The sequence below is a fragment of the Rhinoderma darwinii genome, chromosome 11 (assembly GCF_050947455.1).
Source record: "Rhinoderma darwinii isolate aRhiDar2 chromosome 11, aRhiDar2.hap1, whole genome shotgun sequence".
Taxonomy (NCBI): domain Eukaryota; kingdom Metazoa; phylum Chordata; class Amphibia; order Anura; family Rhinodermatidae; genus Rhinoderma; species Rhinoderma darwinii.
Genome location: NC_134697.1, coordinates 83,653,974 through 83,677,356, shown reverse-complemented (window position 1 = coordinate 83,677,356; position 23,383 = coordinate 83,653,974). Strand labels below are relative to the sequence as shown.

Here is a 23,383-nt window from a genome sequence, read left to right as displayed (position 1 = left end):
GGAATTGCTGCATATTTTCTGTCCGGAATTGCAGACGGAACATACGCAGCAGAATACAGTAGCCGCAAAGTGGGGGAGATTTTTAACAAATGTCATCCACACGCTGCCTAAATATTCCGAGCAGAAATTGACCTGCGGTGCAAAATTTTCTGCAGCAATTCCGTTACGTGTGGACAAGCCCATGGGTGCGGTTTTATGTTGTGTATTTTGGTGCGTTTTTCTAGTCCGATACAATTTGCAAGCAGAAACGCGGGATAAATTGACAATCTGCAGATTTTAAAATCCGCACCGCAGGTCAATTTCCGTGCAGAAAAAAAATCTGCCCTTTTATAGATGAGTTTTCCTGAAATCTAATTGACTTTGCTGGTAATGTATTACGCTGTAGATTTGCCGCATGAAAATACACATGGCAAACCCGCACGTGATATGCAACGTGTGCATTCAGCCTAAGGGTATGTGCACACACACTAATTACGTCCGTAATATACGGACGTATTTCGGCCGCAAGTACCGGACCGAACTCACTGCAGGGAGCCGGGCTCCAAGCATCATACTTATGTACGACGCTAGGAGTCCCTGCCTCGCTGCAGGACAACTGTCTTGTACTGTAATCATGTTTTCAGTACAGGACTGTAGTTCCACGGAGAGGCAGGGACTCCTAGCATCGTACATAAGTATGATGCTAGGAGCCCGGCTCCCTGCACTGAGTTCGGTCCACTACTTGCGGCCGAAATACGTCTGTAAATTACGGACGTAATTAGTGTGTGTGCACATACCCTAAAACTTCAGGGCTGCAGACCCCCTTACTTTTTCCTGAGGCTCCTCTCTCTGCGTATATTGCAGGGCATACAGGAGTACTTCCAGTCCATGTCCATTGTCCCTACTGTGGAGAGATCAGGTCTCCTCCTCTTCTGGATCTTTACTCCTCAAAATGAGCAGATTAGGCACCAAGCGGAGCCATTGTCCCATTCAAAGAGCTATATCTTTTTTTTCTTTTTTTTTAATTATTATTTTCCCGTCAACATAGCTGTATGAGGACTTGTTTTCTAACTTTTATTACCTTTTTCAGGGGGAGGGAATAAAAGAAACAGCAGTTTAGCCATTGTTCTATGCATTTTAAATAAACGCCATTCACCATGCGGCGTAAATATCATGCTACCGTTGTTCTATGGGTCGCTACGATTACGAAGATACCAAATATGTGTAGTTGTATTCTATATTTTACTTTTGCAGAATAAAAACCAATTTGAGAAAAAATATTTTGCATCTCCGCTTTCCAGGAGCCATACATTTTTATTTTTTATTTTTTTTTTTTTCAGACACCATATGAGGGCTTGTTTTTTGCGGGACTTCATTGCTACCATTTTGGGGTTCATGGGACTTATTGATCTTTAATATTTTTTGGGTGGGGGGGGGAGGAAAAAAATAGCAATTTTGCGGTTTCGTACGGTGTTCGCCTTGCGGTTTAAATAATATGCCAACTTTATTTTTTGGGTCATTACGATTGTGTCGATACCAGATGTGTGTAGTTTGTTTTTTAAACTTTTACTAAATAAACCCACTTTTTGTGGGGAAAAAAACTTAGTATAACAAAGCATTCCTGCCTGTCAGTATAAAACTGACAGCCATCTTTCAGGCCGTACCTCTGGCATGGCCTAATAGGCATATAGCCAGGGCAGGCCTAGGGGCCTTTGTTAGGCCTCTGGCTGCCATGGCAACACATCGATGGGTGACAGAGGGAGCCCCCCCTCTGTAAACTACTTAGATGCAGCGGTCACTAATAACCACAGCATCTGAGGGGTAAACGGTCGCTAACGAAGGAAACTTTGATTGCTACCGTTGGAGCAGGAGATGACAGCCGAGAACCCACTCCAGCCTGCCCGGTACACCCGTGCAGGACTTGGATTAGGCTGCCGTGAAAAGGCGTATCGGCGGTCATTAATGGGTTAAGTCAGGTTTTTCCTATACACGTTTTATTAGACCCCTTTGGTGATACTATTTTGTATGTTACTATCCACATTAAATAAAAAAAACTTGTAATTTTGAAGTTTTCCGATAATCTGCTGATGTTTCCTGTTCTCTGCAGCTCACTTGTCAGCTCTGCTGTATATACAGGCTCAGGATGAGGAGCGTCTGATGATCGTTAGAGGGTGGGCCAGTTAATGACCGCTCTATTGTATTACTGGAAGCTGACATAAGGTTAGACAGCAACACTGTATACACAGAGGGTTAAGTATCCATCTCCCCAGGTCTCTGCGGGAGGGGCTGTGCTCCATCACTTCCTGGAAACTGTAAAAATCAGCGATTTTTTTTTTTTTTTTTTTTTTTTTTTTTTTTTTTTTTTTTTTTTTTTGGGTCAATTGACTCCCATACATTTCAGCTGCCATCAAGTGCAGGCATCCTGGTGTACGGGCTACGCAGGAAATTCAGGAAGGAAGTATGTCTCCAATATCCCTCCCCAGGAAGGTTGTAAAAAAATAACAGCAAACGCGCTAGGGCAGATTTAGCATTCAAAATGCGCCAGAATTGTGGCGTGCCTGCCATGCACCACATTTATTAAGTTTTAGACGCTTTTTGCGCCACTCTCTGCAAAGGGTGTGGCTTAGCATGAAAGGGGGTGGATTAAAGTGTATTGCTGTGCGCCAACCAACAGATGGTGTAAGGAAGAGAAAAGTGTCTAGCGAGATGTGCCGAATTTTATCATACAGCGTTCACCTTTTTGATGATTTTGGGGCACTTTCTAACTGCCTTGTGTAAGTTTGCGTTGTCCAAATCTTAGACAGTATTAGTAAGTTTGCCCCATTATCATCTAGATACCCAAAGGTAGGGCTGGGCGATTATGACCAATATCAAGATTACGATTAATGAACGATTGTCATGCCCCCTATTGGCATGTCACGCCCCCCTATTGGCATGTCACGCCATTGAATTAATATCCCCCTGAGCGTGCTGTATACTACTGTATATAATATACCTCGTGACACTGTACCCCACGCAGTGTAATGCCCCCACAGCTGCCCCCATGCAGTTAAATGCCCCGCACAGCCCCAATAATGCCTAATAAAATACATACTCGCCTAACCCCGTTTCAACGACGAGTGGAGGAGATCCCTCTGCTCCTCCGGTCTGTGTTGCTCCGCACAGACAGGCGCGATGACGTCACTGCCTCGTGCCTGTCTGCGCCCAGACGCTCATGGCTCAGTACAGACAGGCCCGAGGCAGTGACGTCATGGCACCGAGCTGTGAGCGGCCGGCGTTACATGGTGCATAGTAGATCAGGGACCGAACGGCCCCCTGTTCTACTATTGGATTGAATTATATCTGAGGATACAAAAAACAACAAAAAAATGGGCAAGATGACCATGGTTTTCTGCGCTGATTTTGGGTTTGGGGTTTTTTTTTTCAGTTAATTGTCCAGCCCTACTAGAATGTAGAATGTGATTTTTATGCAGCTTCTAGGTGTTCGTTCGTTCGTTTTTTTTGTTTTTTTTCTTTCTTTTTCAGGCACATTTTATTATACTGCCAGCGTTTTTTACCACATGTTTTTTGCCTGCAGCAGTTAAATCTAATACAAGGACCGTGGGAAAAAAGTGCTCAAACTAGCACCACAGGTTTTTTTTCTGCCTCGCATTGATTTTAATGGGAGGTCAGAGGCGAAGATGGTTGGAACATGCCGCTTTTTTTTCTTTTTCTGCAAGCGGCCTAAAGCCACCCAGGGAAAAAAAATCACCTCTCCCTCCCATTGAAATCAATCGGGGACAATTTGGGCCTTTTTTTTCGCTGAATCTGATGCAGTTTCCATGTCAACATCAGTGCCAAAAGACTGTGTGAACTGACCCTTAAAGGGGTTTTCCACTTTCTGACAACTGATGACCTATCCACTGGATAGGTCATCAGTATATGATCGGTGCGTGTCTGACACCCCGCACCGATCCGCCACTCCGGCTGTCTCTGTGCGATGGACGATGTTTCCGGAAGCAGTTGGCTCCAGTCAAAGAATAGCGGCCGAGCAGCAGCATTAAAGCGTTGCTCCTACTCAAGTAAATAGAAGCCGAACTGCAGTTCTGCCGAACGGCCGCTATGCAGTGGTCGGAGCCATCTGCTTCCGGCTCCAACTACTTCATCTGGTGCACGGAGGCAGCCGGAGTTGCGGATCGGTGCGGGGTCCGGGTGTGGGACACGTACCGATAATGTACTGATGACCTATCCAGTGGATAGATCATCAGTTTTCAGAAGGTGGAAAACCTCTTTAAATAGGTTGTTGAATTTTTTTTTTTTTCATTTTTGAGATACACCTCCTATGTATCCTGTATACAAAAGCTGTATCCGCCAGGTCAGAAACTCATTTTAGCTTTGATGGCAAGGTACAGCTTCTATGTATACAGGATACATAGAAGCTATATCTCAAAAAGTAATTTTTTATTTTTTTTTTAAACACAACCCATTTTGCTATCTGCTTATTTACGCAACAATAAATATCATTGTCGGCAGCACTTTACGCAGGGAGACGCGCTCTCAACATGATTGAAATGTATGGGGACGAATGATCATAACCGATCGTTGCTCCTTGTGAAGGAAGAAAACGACCGCTTGTTTTCACAGCCCATATCTGGCTGCGTAATTGGACCTTTAGAGTCTTCCCAGAAATTTTTCTAGCCGCTTTATTAAAGATGGGTATGAAAATGTTTTGACCGTCTTGGAAAGTCCTATCAGATGGGCAGACTCCCTTATCAGAAACCCACTGAACTCAGGAGGGGGTAACCGACAAACCGGTCTGATGTGGGGTCACCAGAGAGACTGCTCTTTATCCATCGGATAGCGCCAGTAGTTCACGTGTTATCACATATGTGTTTCTCAAACTTTCCTGAGGTTTAGTACAGAACAAAGAAGTTCTATAGAGCGTCCAAACATGGCCCACATTCTTGGCATTCTTCAGGCATGCTCGGACACTCGTAGTACAGACTGATTTAATATGAGATCATATGAATGTGTTATTCATTCGGCTCTATTTACACAGCAGTGAAAACAAATGGCCGTTAAAAAATGGATCTGTCAGTTTTTCAGCGCATCAGCCGCCGGACCGTTCCGTTATTCACGGTTGTCAAAAGTGATTCATTTCATTCGTCAGGGCTTTTATTTATTTATTTATTTATTTATTTTTGTCTCAACCCCCCTGAAAACACCACTGTGCCCCTGTAGATAGTGCCCAAATAAATTGTGCCACACCCAGTGCCCATGTATATAGCGCCACAGTGTCCCCTGTAGACACACTCACACTCTTGTAGATAGCGCTACTAGGAGCGGAATCTCTAGGCAGAGCGTTGCCGATTATCTTCACATTAAAAAGACCCTAAAGTCACTGGCCATATTTGGAGTCACTGAGCCACTACATTTAGGCCCCATGCGCACGACCGCAGAATTCATCCGTAATTACGGACCCGTTCACTTCTATTGCTCGCGGACACCTTCCCGTGTATTTACGGGAAGGTGTCCGGGCCGTAGCCTCTGCAAAAAGATAGGCCCTGTCCTATCTTTTGCTTTTTACGGACCATGCTCCCATACTTTATATAGGAGCATGGGCCCGCAAATGCAGGTGGCTGTCAGCGGACAGTGATGACGGGCACGGTCGCTTGCACGGGCCCTTACATCTTAAGATCCCTGTAGTGAACTGCGAGGAATTCTAGTGTTCCATATTCTACGTGTGTGTGTGTGTGTGTGTGTCATGCAGTGACATTTGTTGTTCAGTTACATTTTTCTTAAGTATGATCATGTTAATTATATTTGTGACCCTTCTTCTGTATAAGCCAAGTTTTTTTTTATTTTTTGTTTAGTGGTCACTAAAAAAAATTGAAAATAAGTCGACCACCCCATGCGTGCTGTAGAATCTTGTTTGTTCTATTTCATTATTTATTTCCTCTGTCATCTCATCCACTTTAATTGTCCATGACCACTTGAATCCGCATGCTCTTTCTAATTTGGACTTCTTGACTTTCATTCCTGGTCTGCAGCTGACATTGGCATTAGTCTCATGTGGTCCGCCTGCCACTTCATGGATCATTTCACTTTTAACATCATTTTAATAGCTAGCAAAATAATTGTTAATTAGCAAATCGTTTGCTTTACTGTCTTAGCACCAATTTTTAGTTATTTCATGTAATTTTCCTGAGCGGTTTATAAAAATTCTGCTGGTCCCTCTTGAAGGCAGCCGACCGCAGTCTTACAGCCCCATCTGAGAGACGACGTAACAGTCCAGTTATAACTGTCGGGATCTGTTCACATCTGCATTGGAGGATCTGTCGCAGATTCGGTCAGATTTGATGGGCTAAATAGCGTTGCGTTCTATAAATGGAAGCCATGACGCAGGTGTGAACAGAGCCCAAGTCATCTGCTCTCAGAATTTTGTAATTTAATGGAGAATAAATAAATGCTGTTACTCCATCTGTCAAAACGAGGAAATCAAAACATCCAGGAGTGGAATTTTCATGGGTTTGTGGGACTGTCTCTTGCTGGTTTTAATTTGGTTTCTCCCCCCTCCCCTCTTCTCTCTGCCCTCGCTCCCTCTCTCTTCCTCTATCTCCCTTTCCTTCTATTTCTACCTGTTCTCTTTAGTTTAGGGTCTCTTTGTAATCTTTATGGATGAGCCCGAGTCTGAGAGCCCGGCCAGTATCTTGGCCTCAGTGAGAGCGCAGGAGGCACAGTTTGAGCTCTTGTCTCGTGCTTTGGAAGAAGAAAGGAGACACGTCACTGCACAGCTGGACCGGGTGTGGGTGACCCCTCAGGAGGCTACAACCCCGCTTTCCAATGGCACCCTCACCCGTCGCCAGCAGGTAATGATTTGATTTCAGCATGTCTGGGGTGTGTTTTTGTCTTTTTTGTTTTGTTTTTAACATTTACCTACATTACACCAATAGTTTCGATGTTTTGTAGGTAAAAATACATATGCTTATATTTCTTATGAAGCTGATGGATGGTCTTGCAGAGACTTCATGTCGATCGTCCCCCCAAAGGGTCGATTGTGCTGCATAAATGTTACCCTGCTGCAGTGTTTAAGTAATGAATTGGGTAACTGCTCTAGGGACTTAGGCCCCCTTCACATCAGGTTTATTGCACTACGTTTAAACATAGAGAGCTTTTTCCAGGCATTTATGCATCAAAGAGGATCTGTCGCTAGTTTAGTAATGCCCAGTCTCCTAGCTATCCTAAGGGCGCTGTCACACTGATAATATTGGTGAAAAATTGTGTCCAGAAAAGTTTCTTATTCTAAAAGTTATGAGCTTTTTTCTAAATATGCAAGTGAGGTTATACTAGCCAAGTGGGTGTCAACACCAGTGATTCTCCTGAGGTGTGAGGTGGAGCCTCCTCGCAGCCTCTGACACTGTCCAATCAGCATGAAGCTGCTTCACAGTGTGAGAGACTGAGGCTGGAGGAAAGGGGGATCACTTCAAATAGCCATATCTCAGGCTGTGGACCACCTAGAACAGCGGTTTTGGTGTCATATGAAAGATGAGATTCATAACCGGAGGTATAACAAGTTGAAAACAGTCAGGAATGAAAGCTGTGTACTATATGATCACGTGTTGTTGCTGGGCTGAGAACTCTATGATGCTGAGTGGTCAGTCATACAGAAAACATTGCACCGCCCAGAGTGAAGTCCCCTCCTATATGGACAAATTAGCATATTTCTAAAAATGCTCATAACTTTGCAAATAATAAAGTGTTTTGAACAAAATGTCACTGTAGTCGTCAGCATCATAGCACCTATTAGATTAGTTAGGAGATAGGGCATCAATGAACTAGTGACAGATCCTCTTTAATATAAACGCAGGCTGTGACGGCTGACCGAAGAGTGGCATCTGTCACTATAGACTAGACGTCATAAACTCGGGTCATTCATATATATTTTTTTTTGTACGGAATTTGTTCTATGGCATAGGCTAGTCTACTACATTACTTCATACTTAAAGGTATAGCCACCCGGCAGAGGCTTAAGGGACACTCTTTTCACCTCCGTCGGGTTAATGTACCTCTATGTACACGTTTAGCGTATATGCCATGAGCTTCTTCGACGTACACGCAAAACATAGTGAATCAACGTGATGTGAGTGGGGCATAAAACAAAGTACTGATAGGTGGACCCTTCCCTAGTGAGAGAGTATGAAAAGTGCACCTAAAAGGCAAGATGCATCCAGGTCATAAACACCTTGTGGATGAAGTTGTCGTTTTGTCTTTTTTTACGGACGACCGCAATGCCGCTACTAGAGGACCTATTTAGTATTTAATCCGAAGTACTAATAAGAAATCTGGTCTGTGTATTGGCTTGTATACTGGATTAGAAATGATTGTAATCTCTTGGTATAAGGCCTTATTCTCGTCTGTGTGCTGTTCGTTTTAACAACGGACCGCACACTGACCCAGGCAATTCAAAAGGACTGTTCAAGAAATGCAGAGAGAAAAAAAAATGAAACCAGAAAGAGTAGAAACGCAGACGAGAGAAAGGGATGCCGCCATGTGGGACTGTAGCCTTAACTTCAACATCTCTCCTGCAGAACGGACGAATCGTTCACTCCGTAGAGGGTCAGAAAAAGAAATATCCAAATATAAACTCTACTAAGGTGAGATTACCGATCTGAGGAGATGAGCACAAGATCAAATCTTTTGAAGTTAAGTAGCAAAATGTAAATCTGTAGAACTGGCGTAAGTGTTGTGGAAAAATAATTGTCTGAATGCCCCAACTATAGGACCATTCGCCTTTTGTCTACTCGCCGGTCAGGATGGAGGGCCATGGTCTTCCTGCTGATGAAAATTATGGCTTGGATGACGAGCACTCCTACCTGTCCTACAATATGTCTGAAGATCCCCGCCACGTGGATATTCCGGTAAGTGTGACATTTCTGGACGGCTTTGTATAGTAGATCAGAGTGTGTGTGGTTTAGCAATGTATTGTAGAATAAATAGTGACGTAAGAGGGTCGTGGTCACGGTTGGCACACACTTTATTTGGATAACGGCTGCGTCATTCTTTAGACACCGATGACCTGTAAGACACTTCGGACGTGCTAAACAGAATTTGGCGCAAGCATTGATAAAACTGTCCCTAGGCCAGGTCAAATGGCTAGTAATAACCGAAGGATTCTTGAACCGTTATGATGGAAAATTTGCTCCGTTACTAGCAAACAATCCTTCCTGGTGAGCTTTTAAATCAGCGTTTATGGGACACTAGTCTGGTTTCTGCATTTAAAGTGGTTATCTGCGGACCAAAAATTGCTTGGGGTTTATATTTTTAGGTGGAAAGTCACTTCTAATGTACTACATTTTTAATTCTGTACTGAATCGCGCAGTTCAGACCCGGTGAATTGGTGCCGGAAGTCTTGTAGTTTTCCAAATATTGATGACTCGCCGACAAGACATGCCCGCGTGACTGGGCTTACTTCCTCTGCCGTTCGTATCGGCGTGTGATCAAGCGCGTGACCGCAAGAGGGACTGAAGCGCTCTGCCCGGGGACTCCAGCACTGCTCCCGGCGTCACAGTCCACATGTGAACTGCACGATTTCAGTACGGAATTAAAAATGAAAGTACGTTAGTGAGTGACTTCTTCTGACCTAAAAATATAAATCCCAACATTTTTTGGTCCCCGGATAACCCCTTTAAAGAGCGATAATGGTATAGGTTTTTAACACGTTTCCAGTTCTTTCCTACTTAATGGTTTATTTTAATTTTATTTTTTTACTTAAAGATAAAGCCCTCTGTTGGATATTCCCAAACATTAGATCGCCCTTATCGTGATGTAGTGGGGGGTAACGGAGCCTACACCACAGTGCCCCGCAATTATCATTTCCGTGGACCTGGAACAGAGCCGATGCAAATGATTCCACCCTCTCAGCATCCCGGCTACAGCAGTCTGTCTAGACCTAATAATCGCTATCGCCCCGTGGAACCTTATAGGGGTCCTGGTTATGGGCCTCAGCCTCAGGTCAGGGGTGCTGGCTTTGGAGGTAGCCAATCTGATCTACTGAATGTTAGGTATGGCTCTGAAGATGCGTATGGACTGGAAGATGACCGAAGAAGTCTTGGTGGCTATGTAGATGGGCCAGACTATTCTACCGCTGGTAGAAGGGCTGCCAATGGAGTAGATCCGCGTAGGCGACTAAGGTGAGTTTAATACTGTTTTGTATACCGAATCAAAACCTATTGTGTGAGCAAATTTCACAAGGTAAATGTGCACGACTAATAAGTGCGATGATTATTATTTATTTTTTTAACAACAATGCTAATTACTAATAGACCTATATCTTTGTTTACGTGGGTGAGGGTGCTCCCAGTTATCACCCCCCCCCCCAGTATGGCAGGGTGAAAGTGTGCTAGGAGGGGATTTCTTTTGGTACTCACCCAGAATGGCAATCTCCTATTATCGTGCACACTTCTCTTCCTTCACTTTTCTGCATGTTACTATAGTAGGGTGCCACAGAGTACACTTTCTAAATGCCATTAAACACTATAAAATTACAAGGGGGTAAAAAATACAATTGATACAGCCCCTTAATGACCAGGCGTGTTTGGCCATTAAAGGCTATGTACACCTGTTGAAGGCTTTTTTTTTTTTTTATTAACTGGTTCCCGACCGCTGGCTGTATATTTACGGCCTGCGGTCAGGGTCCTTAAAACCTGAGCCATAGACTTTTTACGGCTCGGGTTTTAACTTGCTGCCCGCGCGATCGGGCAGCTGAATGTCGGGTCTCCGGCTGTCAGTGACTGCCGGGGACCCTGAGGAGAGGATAGAAGCAGCTTTCACTGCTTCTGTCTTCTCCGATGTGTTTTTACACAGCGTTCAATGAACGCTGTGTATAGGAATAGAGACAGCAGCAGCGGCGCTGTCTCTATTCCTCCCGGTGATCATGTGACAGGTCACATGATCGCCGGGTCCCGTTAGTGACAGACTGCTGCTGGGTCTTACAAGACCCAGCACAGCCCTATTAGTGACAATCGTCACTATGAGAGGGCTGATTTCCCCTGTAACTGGGGCTGCTGTGCAGCTCGTAACAGTGGAAAAGATGGTGTAAAAGAAAGAAAAAATATATATAAAGTTCCCCAAAGGTCTTTTTTGACCTTTGGGGGACAGACCATAGTAATAAAAAAATAATAAAGTAAAGTGCAAAAAAAAATTAAATAATAAATGCACATAAAATACCCACCCCAAAAAAAACATGTTCCCCCCGCCAATCATTGTTGTAACGCTAGCGCTGACCCAATTACCCTAATATAGACATGTAATATATTAAAATTTACGGTAGACAATGACGATCACAAATAAAAGGTCTATTTTAGGGTAAAACTATGTTATTACCCCAAAAAAATAGCTGAAACGTAAAAAAGCTTATTTTTTTACTATTATTTTCAAACTTTATGAATAAAAATTCTAAAATCGCAAAAAAGGTGTGTATAAAAACGATAAAAAATGAAACCTGCATTGTCTACGGAAAAAACGTCGCAAAAATCACGTCGTTAGCCCAACAAATAAAAACGTTATAGCCATTTAACTAACACGTGCTAAAAAGGGCTAAACGGTGTCTGGTCCTGAAGGCGCAAAATAGCCCGGTCCTGAACTGGTTAAATAAAAATGTGCATCAGTGTGTTTTTGGTTTCTAATTACTTTTTATTAAAAATAATTTTTACTTTTTGAGATACAGCTGCTTTGTATCCTGTATATAGAGCAGCTGTATCTATCGCTGGAGCCTTTATCTGTCAGGTCCACGGGACAGACGGGTTCAGTGACAGCGAGTCCTGCATTTCTCTGATAACAGGTGGATCCTGCGTGTCAGATACGCAGGACCCACTGTCACTGACCCAGTCAGTCCCACTGACCTGACAGATAAAGGTTTCAGCGATAGATACAGCTGCTCTGTATATAGGATACAAAGCAGCTATATCTCAAAGTAAAAATATTTTTTATTAAAAAGTAATAAAAAAAAAAGTCTGTGTTTGGTTCAACTTTCTATTAAAAACACATTTACGAAAGTCTACATAGCCTTTAATGACAAAACAATTTGTTTGTTGTGTTTTTTTTCATCCTCTCATTCTAAGAGCCATAGCTCTTTATTTTTGCGTGGATGTAGCTCTGAGGGACTATTTTTTGCCGGATGAGTTGTATTTTTCAATAGCACCGTTTTGGGGTTCATATGATTTATTTTATTTAGCCTTCTTTCATTTTTTTTTCTTTTTTTGGAAGGGAATGAAAAATCAAAAAACAGCTATTATGCCATTAATTTTTTTGCAGGGTTTTGTCTTTGTTTTTTTTAACCTGTTAGTGACCGGCCCATAGTGTTTTTACGTCGGTCACTTATTCCGATGCAATAGACTTTTTCCGTCGCTTCATCAGAATAAGTAAACAGAGCAGGGAACTGTCAAATCTCCCTGCTCTCAGCAGCCAGAGGTAGCTGAGGGCTGGGGGCGTCCCTGCTCGACCGGGTGAGATCGATATTCGTATCGATCTCACCCGTTTAATCACTCAGATGCGGTGCTGAATAGCGGGCACCACATCTGAGTGGTTTTGGAGAGAGGGAGAGAGCTCCCTCTCATCCAACCGACACCCGGCGATAAGATCGCCGAGTGTCTGTGTCTCCGATGGCAGTCGGGGGCCTAATAAAGGCCCCCAGGTCTGGCTGGAGCGAATGCCTGCTAGATCATGCTGGAGGCATGTCCTAGCAGATGCCTGTCCGTTTTACACGGACAGGCATAATACACGGCTATACAGAAGTATTGCAGTGTATTATAAATGCGATCGGAGGATCGCATAGTGAAGTCCCGGCTTCTTTCACTGCACAAGCACACTGTGCTGTGGATCATGCTGGGCTGGAACAATGAGAAGTATATGACGCTGATTGGTCACTGATTGGTCAGCCTCATACACTTCTCTGTACAACACCCACTTGGTCAAAAGTAAAAACACGCCCAGTTGGGCATTAAGAAACTAAATCTAAAATTGCTCATAACTTGCTCAAAAATGATCGTTTTTCAAAATAAAAACCACTGCTGTTATCTACATTACAGCACCAATCAGATTATGTAGGAGATAGGGCATTTATAATCTGGTGACAGAGCCTCTTTAAACATCCCATATAGTTGCTAAAAATGACAACTAAATCACTAGTTGTATGTTAAATTGGACCTTTTAAATAGAGCATGATCGTGTTTGTTTGTTTTTTACATATAGGAGTTACGAGGATCCGCTGTCTGATCATTATGGATCATCTTTGCCTCAGTCTGTGAGCCTTTCTAGCCTTGGACCTGCACCTTTGACAGTAGCCCCCAGTGGCCCTTGGAGACAGCCGGAGCTTCCTGAAGTTCTTGCAATGCTAAGTTACACGCTTGATGCTGTGAGGCTAAATGCAGCTGCATATTTGCAGCACTTGTCCTATCGTAACGAAGAAGTCAAGAAAGAGGTTTGTACACATTTTTGAATTTTTTTATGTTTACACTTTTGATGCCTTATTAAACCTCTCACTGCAGGAGTCCTTGGATACTTTTCACACTTTAGATATTTAAATAGTGTTTTTTTTTTTTTTTGTTTTTTTTTTTTTTTTTCCCATTTTACGATTCCGATTCTACCCATATATTTTCTAAAAGTAGACAACCTGGCACATTGTAATTGCCACCCAGCTCTTTACACTCATAGACAAATTCATGCAGTTTTCCATCAAACCATAAAGTTTTGTGTAAAAAAAATTACATTAAAAAGTTGGCTAAAAGTCAGTCTGTGTCCCCTAATAGACTGGATGAGTAAAGAATTGTACGTTAAGCCACTCCCTTTTGTGTGTTCTTTTTTTTTTTTTTCTTTACAAAAGCGATATCTGCCACAAAATCCACACTTTTTAGTGTGGATTTGTCGCTGCAGTTTGGTTGTCATAGTGAACGGCGTAAATTTAAAACACAAAAAACAATACTGACTGTTTTTTTCCCATTCCCATCCCAAAAAAGTTAATGAAGTTAACAAATATCCTATATAAACACCAAAAAATGCAAAAACAAGCCCTCCTACAGCTGTCGGCGGAAAAATAAAGTTATGACTCTTGGAATGTGAAAACAAAAAAAAGAATGCTTGGTCAAAGGGGTTTTCCACCTTCTGACAACTGATGACCTATCCACCGGATAGGTCATCTGTACATGATCTGTGGGGGTCCGACACCCGGATCCCACACAGATCAGCTGGTCCCGTGCCTCCATTCAACGGACATAGATTTCGGAAGCGGTTAGCTCCGGCCTCGGAATAGCGGCCGAGCTGCTGTACTGAATAGGAGCAGACCTGCCAACTGCTTCCAGCTCCGTACATAGCTTTATGTGCCATAACATCAGGTGCCCGCAGGCCACCAGGGCGGCTTATCGGTGCTAGGTCCGGGTATTCGACTCGCAGCGATGATATACTCATGACCTATCCGGTGGATAGGTCATAAGTTGTCAGAAGGTGGAAAACCCTCTTTAAGGCCCAAAAAGGTCTGGTCATTCAGAGGTTGAAAACGCACTTGTAAGACCACATCTTAGAGGATCTGTCACTGGTTTAGTAATGCCCTGTCTCCTAGCTAATCTGTCACACTGATAATACTAGTGACAATTGTGTCCCGAAACGTTTATTTTAAAAGTTATGAGCTTTTTTTTCTAAATACTGTATGTAAATGAGGCTATTTGTCACTTCTTTTTCCCATGAGCGGTTTTTTCCTGTTCACAGGGAATAAAGCTCCTCCACCTCCCATTAAAATCAATTGGAGGCAATTTCGGACATTTTTTGCAGTATTTTTTTTCGCGTGAACAGGGCCTATAGTATAACTTTTTTTTTTTTTTTTTGTGATACTCTGCTTATTCTGGCTTTAGGAGTCCAGTGTGTGGTTTTAGTCTGTGATTTACAGAGTGTGAATACAGAGCTAGCGGTCAGTCACTGAGTATTACCGCCCACTGGACTCAAAGCCCAGAATGAGCAGAAAGTTTTAATTCTTTTGCAACCAAAATTTAAAGCAATCTTCTCCGCTCCTCCTGCTGTATAACATGCTGCCCGTAGATTGATTTGTATTTTCAATTTGACCAGTTCCCTTTAAGGGTATGTTCACACGCACTAATTACGGACGTAATTCGGGCGTTTTTGCCCCGAATTACGTCCGAAAATAGCGCCTCGATAGCGTTGACAAACATCTGCCCATTGAAAGCAATGGGCAGGCGTTTGTCTGTTCACACGAGGCGTATATTTACGCGCCGCTGTCAAATGACGGCGCGTAAATAGACGCCCGCGTCAAATAAGTGACCTGTCACTTCTTTGGTCGTAATTTGAGCCGTTATTCATTGACTCCAATGAATAGCAGCGCCAATTACGTCCGTAATGGACGCGGCGTTCAAGCGCCTGCACATGCCGTTACAGCTGAAATTACGGGGATGTTTTCAGGCGGAAACATCCCCGTAATTTCAGCCGTTACGGACGCCCTCGTGTGAACATACCCTTATGGGAAACTAGAGGAGACTAGTCAGGAGAACTGACAGGTCCTCTTCAGCGCAGAAGCTGATTCTTTACCATGCCTAGGCCATGCCCTCATCTGTGAATACATTTGAAATGTGCAGAACATGCGCTGTAGACGCAGTGTGTACAGAGACTTATGTAAGGACTAAACACGCACATAGAGGTAGAAATTCAATTGCAATGTGAATGTATTTCTTTCTTTTGGGGAAAATCTCCAAAGTGAACTTTGCGACTACTGCTAATTTTGAAAGGGTAACTAAACTTTCCAAAAATTTCTGACGTGTCAGAAGTTTTGATTGGTGGGGATCTGAGTACTGAGACCCCCCCCCCCCCCCCTCACGATCGATAAAACGAAAGGGCAGAAGCACTCCGGTCAGCGCTGTGGCGCTTCATTTCTGATAGTTTCTTGGAAAGCCGAGCAGTTGGTGTACGGGCTCAATAGAAAGTCTGAGTCTGTACACAAACTGCTCGGATTTCTGAAAAAAGCCGATCAGAAACTAAGCGCCACATCGCTCACCCGAGCGCTTCTTCTGCTTAATTTTAGCGATTGGTGGGGGCTTCGGTGCTCAGGCCCCCACCGATCAAAACTTCTAAAATGTCAGACGTTTTTTCAAAGTTTATTTACCCTTTAAGTGTCTGAAAATTTAGCAACAAGTGCCATGTCGCTTGTGACTATTTCCTGCAGGGAAAAATCATGTTGAACTCCCGTCTAAAATTGCTGTGTAGCCTTAAAGGACTGTACATTTATTACAAACTGTTAAGACTGAGTATTTTTGTTCTAAATATTTTCTCTCTAGGTATGTCGTTTACGTGGAATACCACCCCTCATAAGTCTCCTGGAAGATCCACGGGCTCCTGTAAGACTTGCTGCCTGTGGGGCACTGAAGAATCTTTCTTATGGCCCTGCAAGAGAGAACAAATTGGCAGTGAAAAACTGTGATGGGGTGCCAGCCCTAGGAAGACTACTACGCAGGCGAGGAGAGGGCCGGGAAGGAAGAGAGATGGCAGAGTGTGTCACTGGTGAGTTCTCGCATTTATTCTGCTTTTAATTTCAGGAATGTTTGGATATACGTAAAAAAGTTTAAAAGAACTTACTCGGAAACACATGATATGGATTCCCCAAACCATTAATGCATAACTTAAAGGGAACCCGTCATCAGCATTTCACCTATTGAACTTTACTTCTCCCTCACTGGCCGCTGCTATCAAAAGTTCATTGCCGCTATCCCCTCTCCTAAACTCCTCCTCTGACTGTAAATAACGGTCTGCAAACATTTTGCGCCTTTCATCGTAATAATCCGGTGTCCCTTTGTGTGCACACCCCAGAAGAGGACATCAATGCACAAGCGCCAGATTTTGTGTGCGGGGGGAAGGCGAGGAGCTGTCAATCAAAAGTAAGGAAGCGGGGTAAACACGGAAAGACTTGAGGAACGAAGATATGACTCTCTTCTGCTCGTTAGCATACGATGCGGGAACGCTAAAAAACTGAATACTACAACCTTACCACTAGTGATAGGAGATTTGCACAGGACCCTGAACAGATATCTTTCTCAGACTGGCTTATTCTCTAGAGATGGACCACTGATGCCGATCGTGGGAAATAAGGATTTCACCCCGGGTTTACAGCCCTCCTTGGGTAGAACCGGACGGGCCACCAGAGGGGGCTTAACTTTTAAAAATGTTCTGGTATCGGGCCAACCAACAATATGAGGAGTTAGTGCCGGTAAATTCTAGGTCTTCAAGGACAAGGTGGGACTATCTCCAGCTACAGCACTAACTTTAATAAATGTCAACAGCCCCTTCATTTGCATAGGGATTTGACTCCTTTTGAGCATCTGATTGCCTCGCCTTCCACAACATCAAAAGCGATAGCCCTCATCTATGGTCTCTTGTTAAATGAGAAGAGGGAACCGAAACCCTCTTATGCGCTCAGCTGGGAAAAAGAACTAGATGTATCTGTTCCTCCGGAAGATTGGTCTAAGGCATTCACTTTGTGCCATAAATTCTCAACTTCATGTAAGGCACAAGAAACTAATTGCAAAATCTTGTCTAGATGGTATAAGGGTCCTTCTGTCCTACACAGATATACCCTTCTACGTCTGATCGATGATGGCGTTGTGGACAGACGAGGGGGATGATGACTCGTATATGGTGGGAGTGCCAGCTACTCCACCTGTTCTGGGATTCTATAATCTCTCTGATTAAGACAATCACTGACATAACTTTGGATGATTGTCCAACCGTATTACTCCTATCCATCATCCCGGGTTCCACTAAGGTTCTGTCCCGTACTTTGGTGGGCTATTGGTTGCAGCCAGAACGGTAATTCCCAGACATTGGAAAAGTAGCATTGCCCCCACGGTGCCAGAATGGGTTCTGGAAATATCACAATACATGATATGGAGGAGTCGATGGCTCTCGTTCATCGACGCTCCGACTCTCACTTTCAGATTTGGCAGAAGTGGCTGGACTTTCGTAACTCTCCAGACTTTTGTACACTTTTATCCTTGAGTTCTTAAACCCCCGGGCCTAAGGCACCAACGAGGGGCAGATGGGTTTTTACATGAACTTTTTTTCGCCTGCATAAGTTTGATAGGTCACAGCCCATATATATATATATATATATATATATATATATATTGACCTTTGCTAGTCTGTCTAGGCTATCTCTTTTCTTTTTCACCCAGTATATTTAGTTCCTTCCCCTTTTCATTTATTTTGTTAGTCGGCACTATGATTACTCCTGGTAGTAATATGATCTAAGCCTTAAAGGAACAGTGTCATCACAATTTTTTTTTTAATATGTTAAAGATGTTAGTGCTTTATTAAAAACGTTTATATTTATTTGTGTGTTTGTGTTTTACTTTTTCTTATTTTTACACTTTTTCTTCCCTATGGGGGCTGCCATTTTTTTTCCCATTTCTGTATGTGTCGATTAACGACACATACAGACATGGAATACGGCAGCCACAGTCCCATAGGGACTGCGAACGGGGCCCGTTCCATCCACTAACATGTACGCCGTCTGTGTGGGAACGGCGCATGCGCCGCTCCCACACAGTCCAATTTGAAATGCGCGCCGTCCGGCGCCATTTTCCTGTGGACCGGAAGTCGCGGCCGGACAGTAAGATTACTACTTCCGGTCGCGGCTTCCGGACTTGTGCACTTGGACCAGCGGCAGCAGACGGAGCGGACGGGCCGGAGGGAGCCGCGGCGGCAGGAGCAGGTAAGAGATTTCTATGTATGTTCGTGTTTCAGTGTGTTTTACTACTGTATGTAAACCTACTACACTGTGTTAGCTCAAAAAATGGCGACACACAGTGTAGGAGGTTAGACCGTTCAAACCCCTCGTTTATCCCGGCACTAGCCAGGATAAAGGAGGGGGGGGGATGCTGAGAGCTCACTAGAGCGAGGGCTTTTTACCCAATTTTGCAATGCTGCAATTTTGGGAATAGCTCCATCTAGTGACCAGCAATGGGAAATATTATAAATTAGAATTAATTTATAATATTTCCTGACTCGTGAAAAAAATAAAAAAAATTTGAACAATGTTTAATCACCTACACACTAAATGTTTAATTAAAAAAAACAAAACATGTTTTTCTGGCAACACATTCCCTTTAATGCCTGTTTATCCCCTGACATATCCTACTTAGGCGATTGACCAGACTTTTCACATGTTATGATAGATTTGACATACGCATAACTCCTGTTTGTCCATATGTTTGAGACTCATTGAGAGCGTGTATCCTGGTGTGAAAAATGTTAGATTATGTCTACCCCCCCCCTTCCCGATTTTTATTTTTTTCCTTTCTGTATCCCTTTTGAAATTTATGGGAGAACTTTCCTTAAGTAAAGAATTACAAAAAAACTGAATACTAAAGCTACAGAGCCGACTAAGAAGACAATTCTAGGTTATATAGAAAAAAGATTTTCACCCACTACCACCAGGTATTGCTGGTTTAATAGGTGAAATGCTGGTGACCGGTTCCCTTTAAAGGGGTTTGTCCAGGTTGGGGGTTGTTGTTTTTTTTTTAGGGTGTGTTTTTTTTTTTTTATCCACAGGATAGGTACTCAGTATGTGATTGGTGGTCCGACACTTGAACCCCACACCGGTGCTGGAAGAAGATGCCTCCGGTCAAAGCAAAGTGGCCATGCTGGGTTACTGCATCTCTGCTCCTATTCACTTGAATAGGAGCAGGGATGTAGTACTGCAGCACGGCCACCATACAGTGGTCGGAGCCAACTGCTTCCAGCACCGACTCCTGCATAGCTTCTAGCAGCTGATCGGGTCCGGGTGTCAGACCCCCATCGATCATATACAAGAGACCTATCCTGTGGATAGGTCATCAGTATAAAAAAAAAAAAAAACTCTCCCAACTGGCATATTCACCTGAGGTTATATGTTGAATTTGATGGATATGTCGCCTCCCCCAACCATACCAGCTATGTAACTGATGTATAAAGGTATGTTCCTTGTGTTCAGTACTAATGGTTTGTGCCCGTTTTTCATGGATTCTGGATTCTCAAAGTATTCATTCTTAATTGCTTGATATTTAGGCGTATGTAAAGAATGCCTCACGGGAACAAATTTTTATTTTTTGTATGTTTTATTGAGCAAAAAAATAACGTGTACAGTTACAGCGTGAAATTATATCAAGTCCGAGACTAAAGTACAATTGGCCTGCTAAAGAGTATAAAATAGATCAAGTAGCGCAAGACCACCAAGATGTTTGCCGCGCTGCAAAATGGACATCTTTAGTATGACGGGATGATTTTCGGACGAAAGGGGTAATACAGTAATTTACCTGGTGGAAAAGCATTGAGAGATGTGGTTGGGAGGCATGTTCCCATACATAAATAAATTTGGACCTAATGATCTTCACTAAGTTTGTTCGACCAGTCACATTGATAGGAAGATCATTCCATATGGTAAATGATATAATGTAATAATGGTAATACATTGCAAGCATACGCAAGGTGGGGTGCTAAAGTTATTTTATAATGCCTAAATATATTAATTTAGTAACCACCTGCAAACCCATACATTAATGCCCAGACCAAGATTTTGAGGATAGAGGCAAAAATATGTACTTTCCCCAATTGATTTGTATGCTAGTGCGTACCAAAAGTACCAGCTGTATGAACTTGGATGCAGACACGTAGGACCCACTTTCACCAAAGCCATCAGTACCTGACAGATTCAGCTTTGAGCGCCAGATACAGCTTCTATGTATCCAGGATACATCCGTTCTGGCAGGCCTACGTCTCTAATATTGTTTTAGAGTACTTGGTTCACAAATTTTTGCTTGGTGAGTTTTGGTAATATAGTGGGGGCATCTGCAGTGCAGTTGTCTAATATGGAATTCCGGTTTTCAGTTTGGTTTACCCGCTCCCTCCGTGTTTGCATACCTTACCTCCGCAGGCCGACGTCCACATCTTCTATTTTCCCCGTTAGGGATGACTTGCATGCTGCAATTGCAGCCAGTACTTGTTTGAACGTGGTTCAGCATCCTCTGACATATCATGGTCTGCTTCCTGTCGAGAAGGAGCTCTGATCACGGGAGATCTGAGGCAGAGGAGAATGGGTGTCATCTTAGTTGTCCCAAACATATTATTTAAGTTGCTCCGTGGCTGTGCTTGGGCCATATTTCCCCAACTTATCGGTAAGCCCACTAGAATTGGCACAGGTTGCCTGATGCACAGGGAGCTTGTTAATTTAAGATGACTACTTAGGCCTCATGCACACGACCGTGTTTTTGCGGCCGCAATTCCCCCGAAAATCCACTGGAGAATTGCGGCCCCATTCTTTTCTATGGGGCCGTGCACACGACCGTAGTTTTTGCGGTCCGTGCACGGCCCGGGAGCCCGGACCGCAGAAAGAACGGGCATGTCTTATTACGGCCCGGTTCTGCGGTCCGGGCTCATTGAAAACAATGGCCGCGGCCATGTGCATGTCCCACGATTTGCGGGCGGCCTGCGGCTGACAGTCCGCAGCCGGCCGACCCGAAAATCACGGCCGTGCACACGGCTACGGTCGTGTGCATGAGGCCTGAGAGTGAGCAATGGCTCCACCAGATGATATCACAGTCCCAAACTGTACAGAGGGATGGAGAGTGACCCTAAAGTATAAAGTCACTCACTTTTTATTACCTTCATCTCCCTCTGTTGATAATGCAATCAAGGCGTCCCAGCACAGAGCAGGGAGATGGTCCGAACAGCTAAATTTAGACTGCAGAAAGTTTAGCAGCTGAGAGTTGGCAGTATAGACGTTAGTTTGTCGGCCAGTCAGCAATGGCAGACGCTGTAATGGAGAGGGGCCATAGGCATAGCAGAGTAATGACTGAGGGTTCAACAGCCTCCCATTAAAAGGAGGATCCTCCAGTATACATGCAGGTACCAGCTTGGATGTTGGTCACACCTAATCTGTGCCGGGAGCAAAGATGTAAGCCATGGGGTAAGATGGCGGAGAGCTGCTTGGCCCCAACAGCAGAGGAAGGGCCCAGTGGTTTGAAGACTGCAGAGATCCGTTTCTGTTGTGTCCTTCTGGTGGCTCTGAGTGTCTTCCTAGCTAGGTATAGAGCCTTGGTGGCATGTATACAGGAGGATAGAAGTTTGCTGGCTCGGCACGAGAGCGCTCAGGACATGCAACCGGACATGTTTAGCGCTAACCACGACGCTCTGCCTTGCCTTTTTTTACTCACTGATTCGATTTGTGCCACAAAAATATATGGCTCCTGTGTTTTCAGGCATATGGACATTTTGCAAAGCCGTTTCTGAAAATTCTAAGTGGGCGATCTCAGCGAGTGATGGTAGAGGTGTGGGTTTCATTGAGTTTTTGACATTCTATCTCTATGAAGTCGTTATTATAATTCCCCTGCACCAGTTAATGATAACTTTTTATGGTTTATCTTCACTAGGTACTCTCTGGAATTTATCCTCTCTGGACTCCATAAAGATGGAGCTCGTGGATCAAGCCCTTTATACTCTTACCCAGGAAATCCTTGTTCCTTATTCTGGTTGGCAGAGGGATGGTGAAGCCGGGAATACTGAAGAAGGGAAGTCCCAACACATTGACTGGGAGCCTGCGCTGGTTAACACAACAGGATGCTTACGGTAATACATTTTTTGAGGGCATAAATTGCATTATTATCCTGATGTTGATCGTTAATGCGAATACCAAATAAAATGTTTTCCATTCTTAAAAAAACATTTTTCAAATCGGTTGAATGTCTTAACCCCTTAACGCCGAAGGACGGATATATCCGTCCTCAGCAGCTGCTAGTTCGCGCAGGAGGACGGATATATCCGTCCTGTGATCGCGCGGGTACTGACAGTTTACCCATGCGATCAGCGGCAGGAGCACGGCTGTTATACACAGCCTGGCTCCTGCTGCAACTGCCGGAATCGAAGCACGCGCCGATTCCGGCAGTTTAACCCATTAAATGCCGCTGTCAATAGTGACAGCGGCATTTAATGTGTTTGACAGAGGGGGGAACTCCCTCTGTCTCCCGATCGGCGCCCCCGCAAACAAATCGCGGGTCGCCGTCGGGTTTCCATGACAGCCGGGGGTCTAACAAAGACCCCCAGGTCTGTCTTCAGCATCTGCCTGTTAGGCGATGCCAGAGGCATGACCTAATAGGTTGCCTGTCAGTTTTACACTGACAGGCAATAATGCTTTGGTATACGAAGTATACCAAAGCATTATATATGCGATCGGCATATCGCATAGTGAAGTCCCCTGGTGGGACTAAAAAAAAAAAAGTAAAACCGTTAAATAAAGTTTGTGAAAAAAAAAATAAAAAAAATTACAGTCAAAGTCAAATAAAACTACTTTTTTGCCCCAAAAAGTGGTTTTATTTAATAAAACGGTCAAAACAAATCACACATA

The 23,383-nt window shown here is 43.8% G+C and overlaps 1 protein-coding gene across 6 annotated transcripts in view; it reads left to right on the top strand.

Annotated features, from left to right (window-relative positions):
* LOC142663298 (catenin delta-1-like) overlaps positions 1 to 23,383 on the top strand; it is a 77,185-nt gene that overhangs the window by 18,767 nt on the left and 35,035 nt on the right. For 4 of the 6 annotated variants that reach the window (XM_075841874.1, XM_075841870.1, XM_075841872.1 and 1 more), the window contains 7 exons: positions 6,610 to 6,827; positions 8,547 to 8,612; positions 8,739 to 8,876; positions 9,733 to 10,148; positions 13,207 to 13,435; positions 16,290 to 16,512; positions 22,413 to 22,608. In XM_075841874.1, coding sequence (XP_075697989.1) covers positions 6,633 to 6,827; positions 8,547 to 8,612; positions 8,739 to 8,876; positions 9,733 to 10,148; positions 13,207 to 13,435; positions 16,290 to 16,512; positions 22,413 to 22,608 — 1,463 coding nt within the window. In that variant the 5' untranslated portion in view covers positions 6,610 to 6,632. The remainder of the gene's footprint in view (positions 1 to 6,609; positions 6,828 to 8,546; positions 8,613 to 8,738; positions 8,877 to 9,732; positions 10,149 to 13,206; positions 13,436 to 16,289; positions 16,513 to 22,412; positions 22,609 to 23,383) is intronic. The other 2 variants (XM_075841871.1, XM_075841875.1) reach the window with 2 other exon arrangements.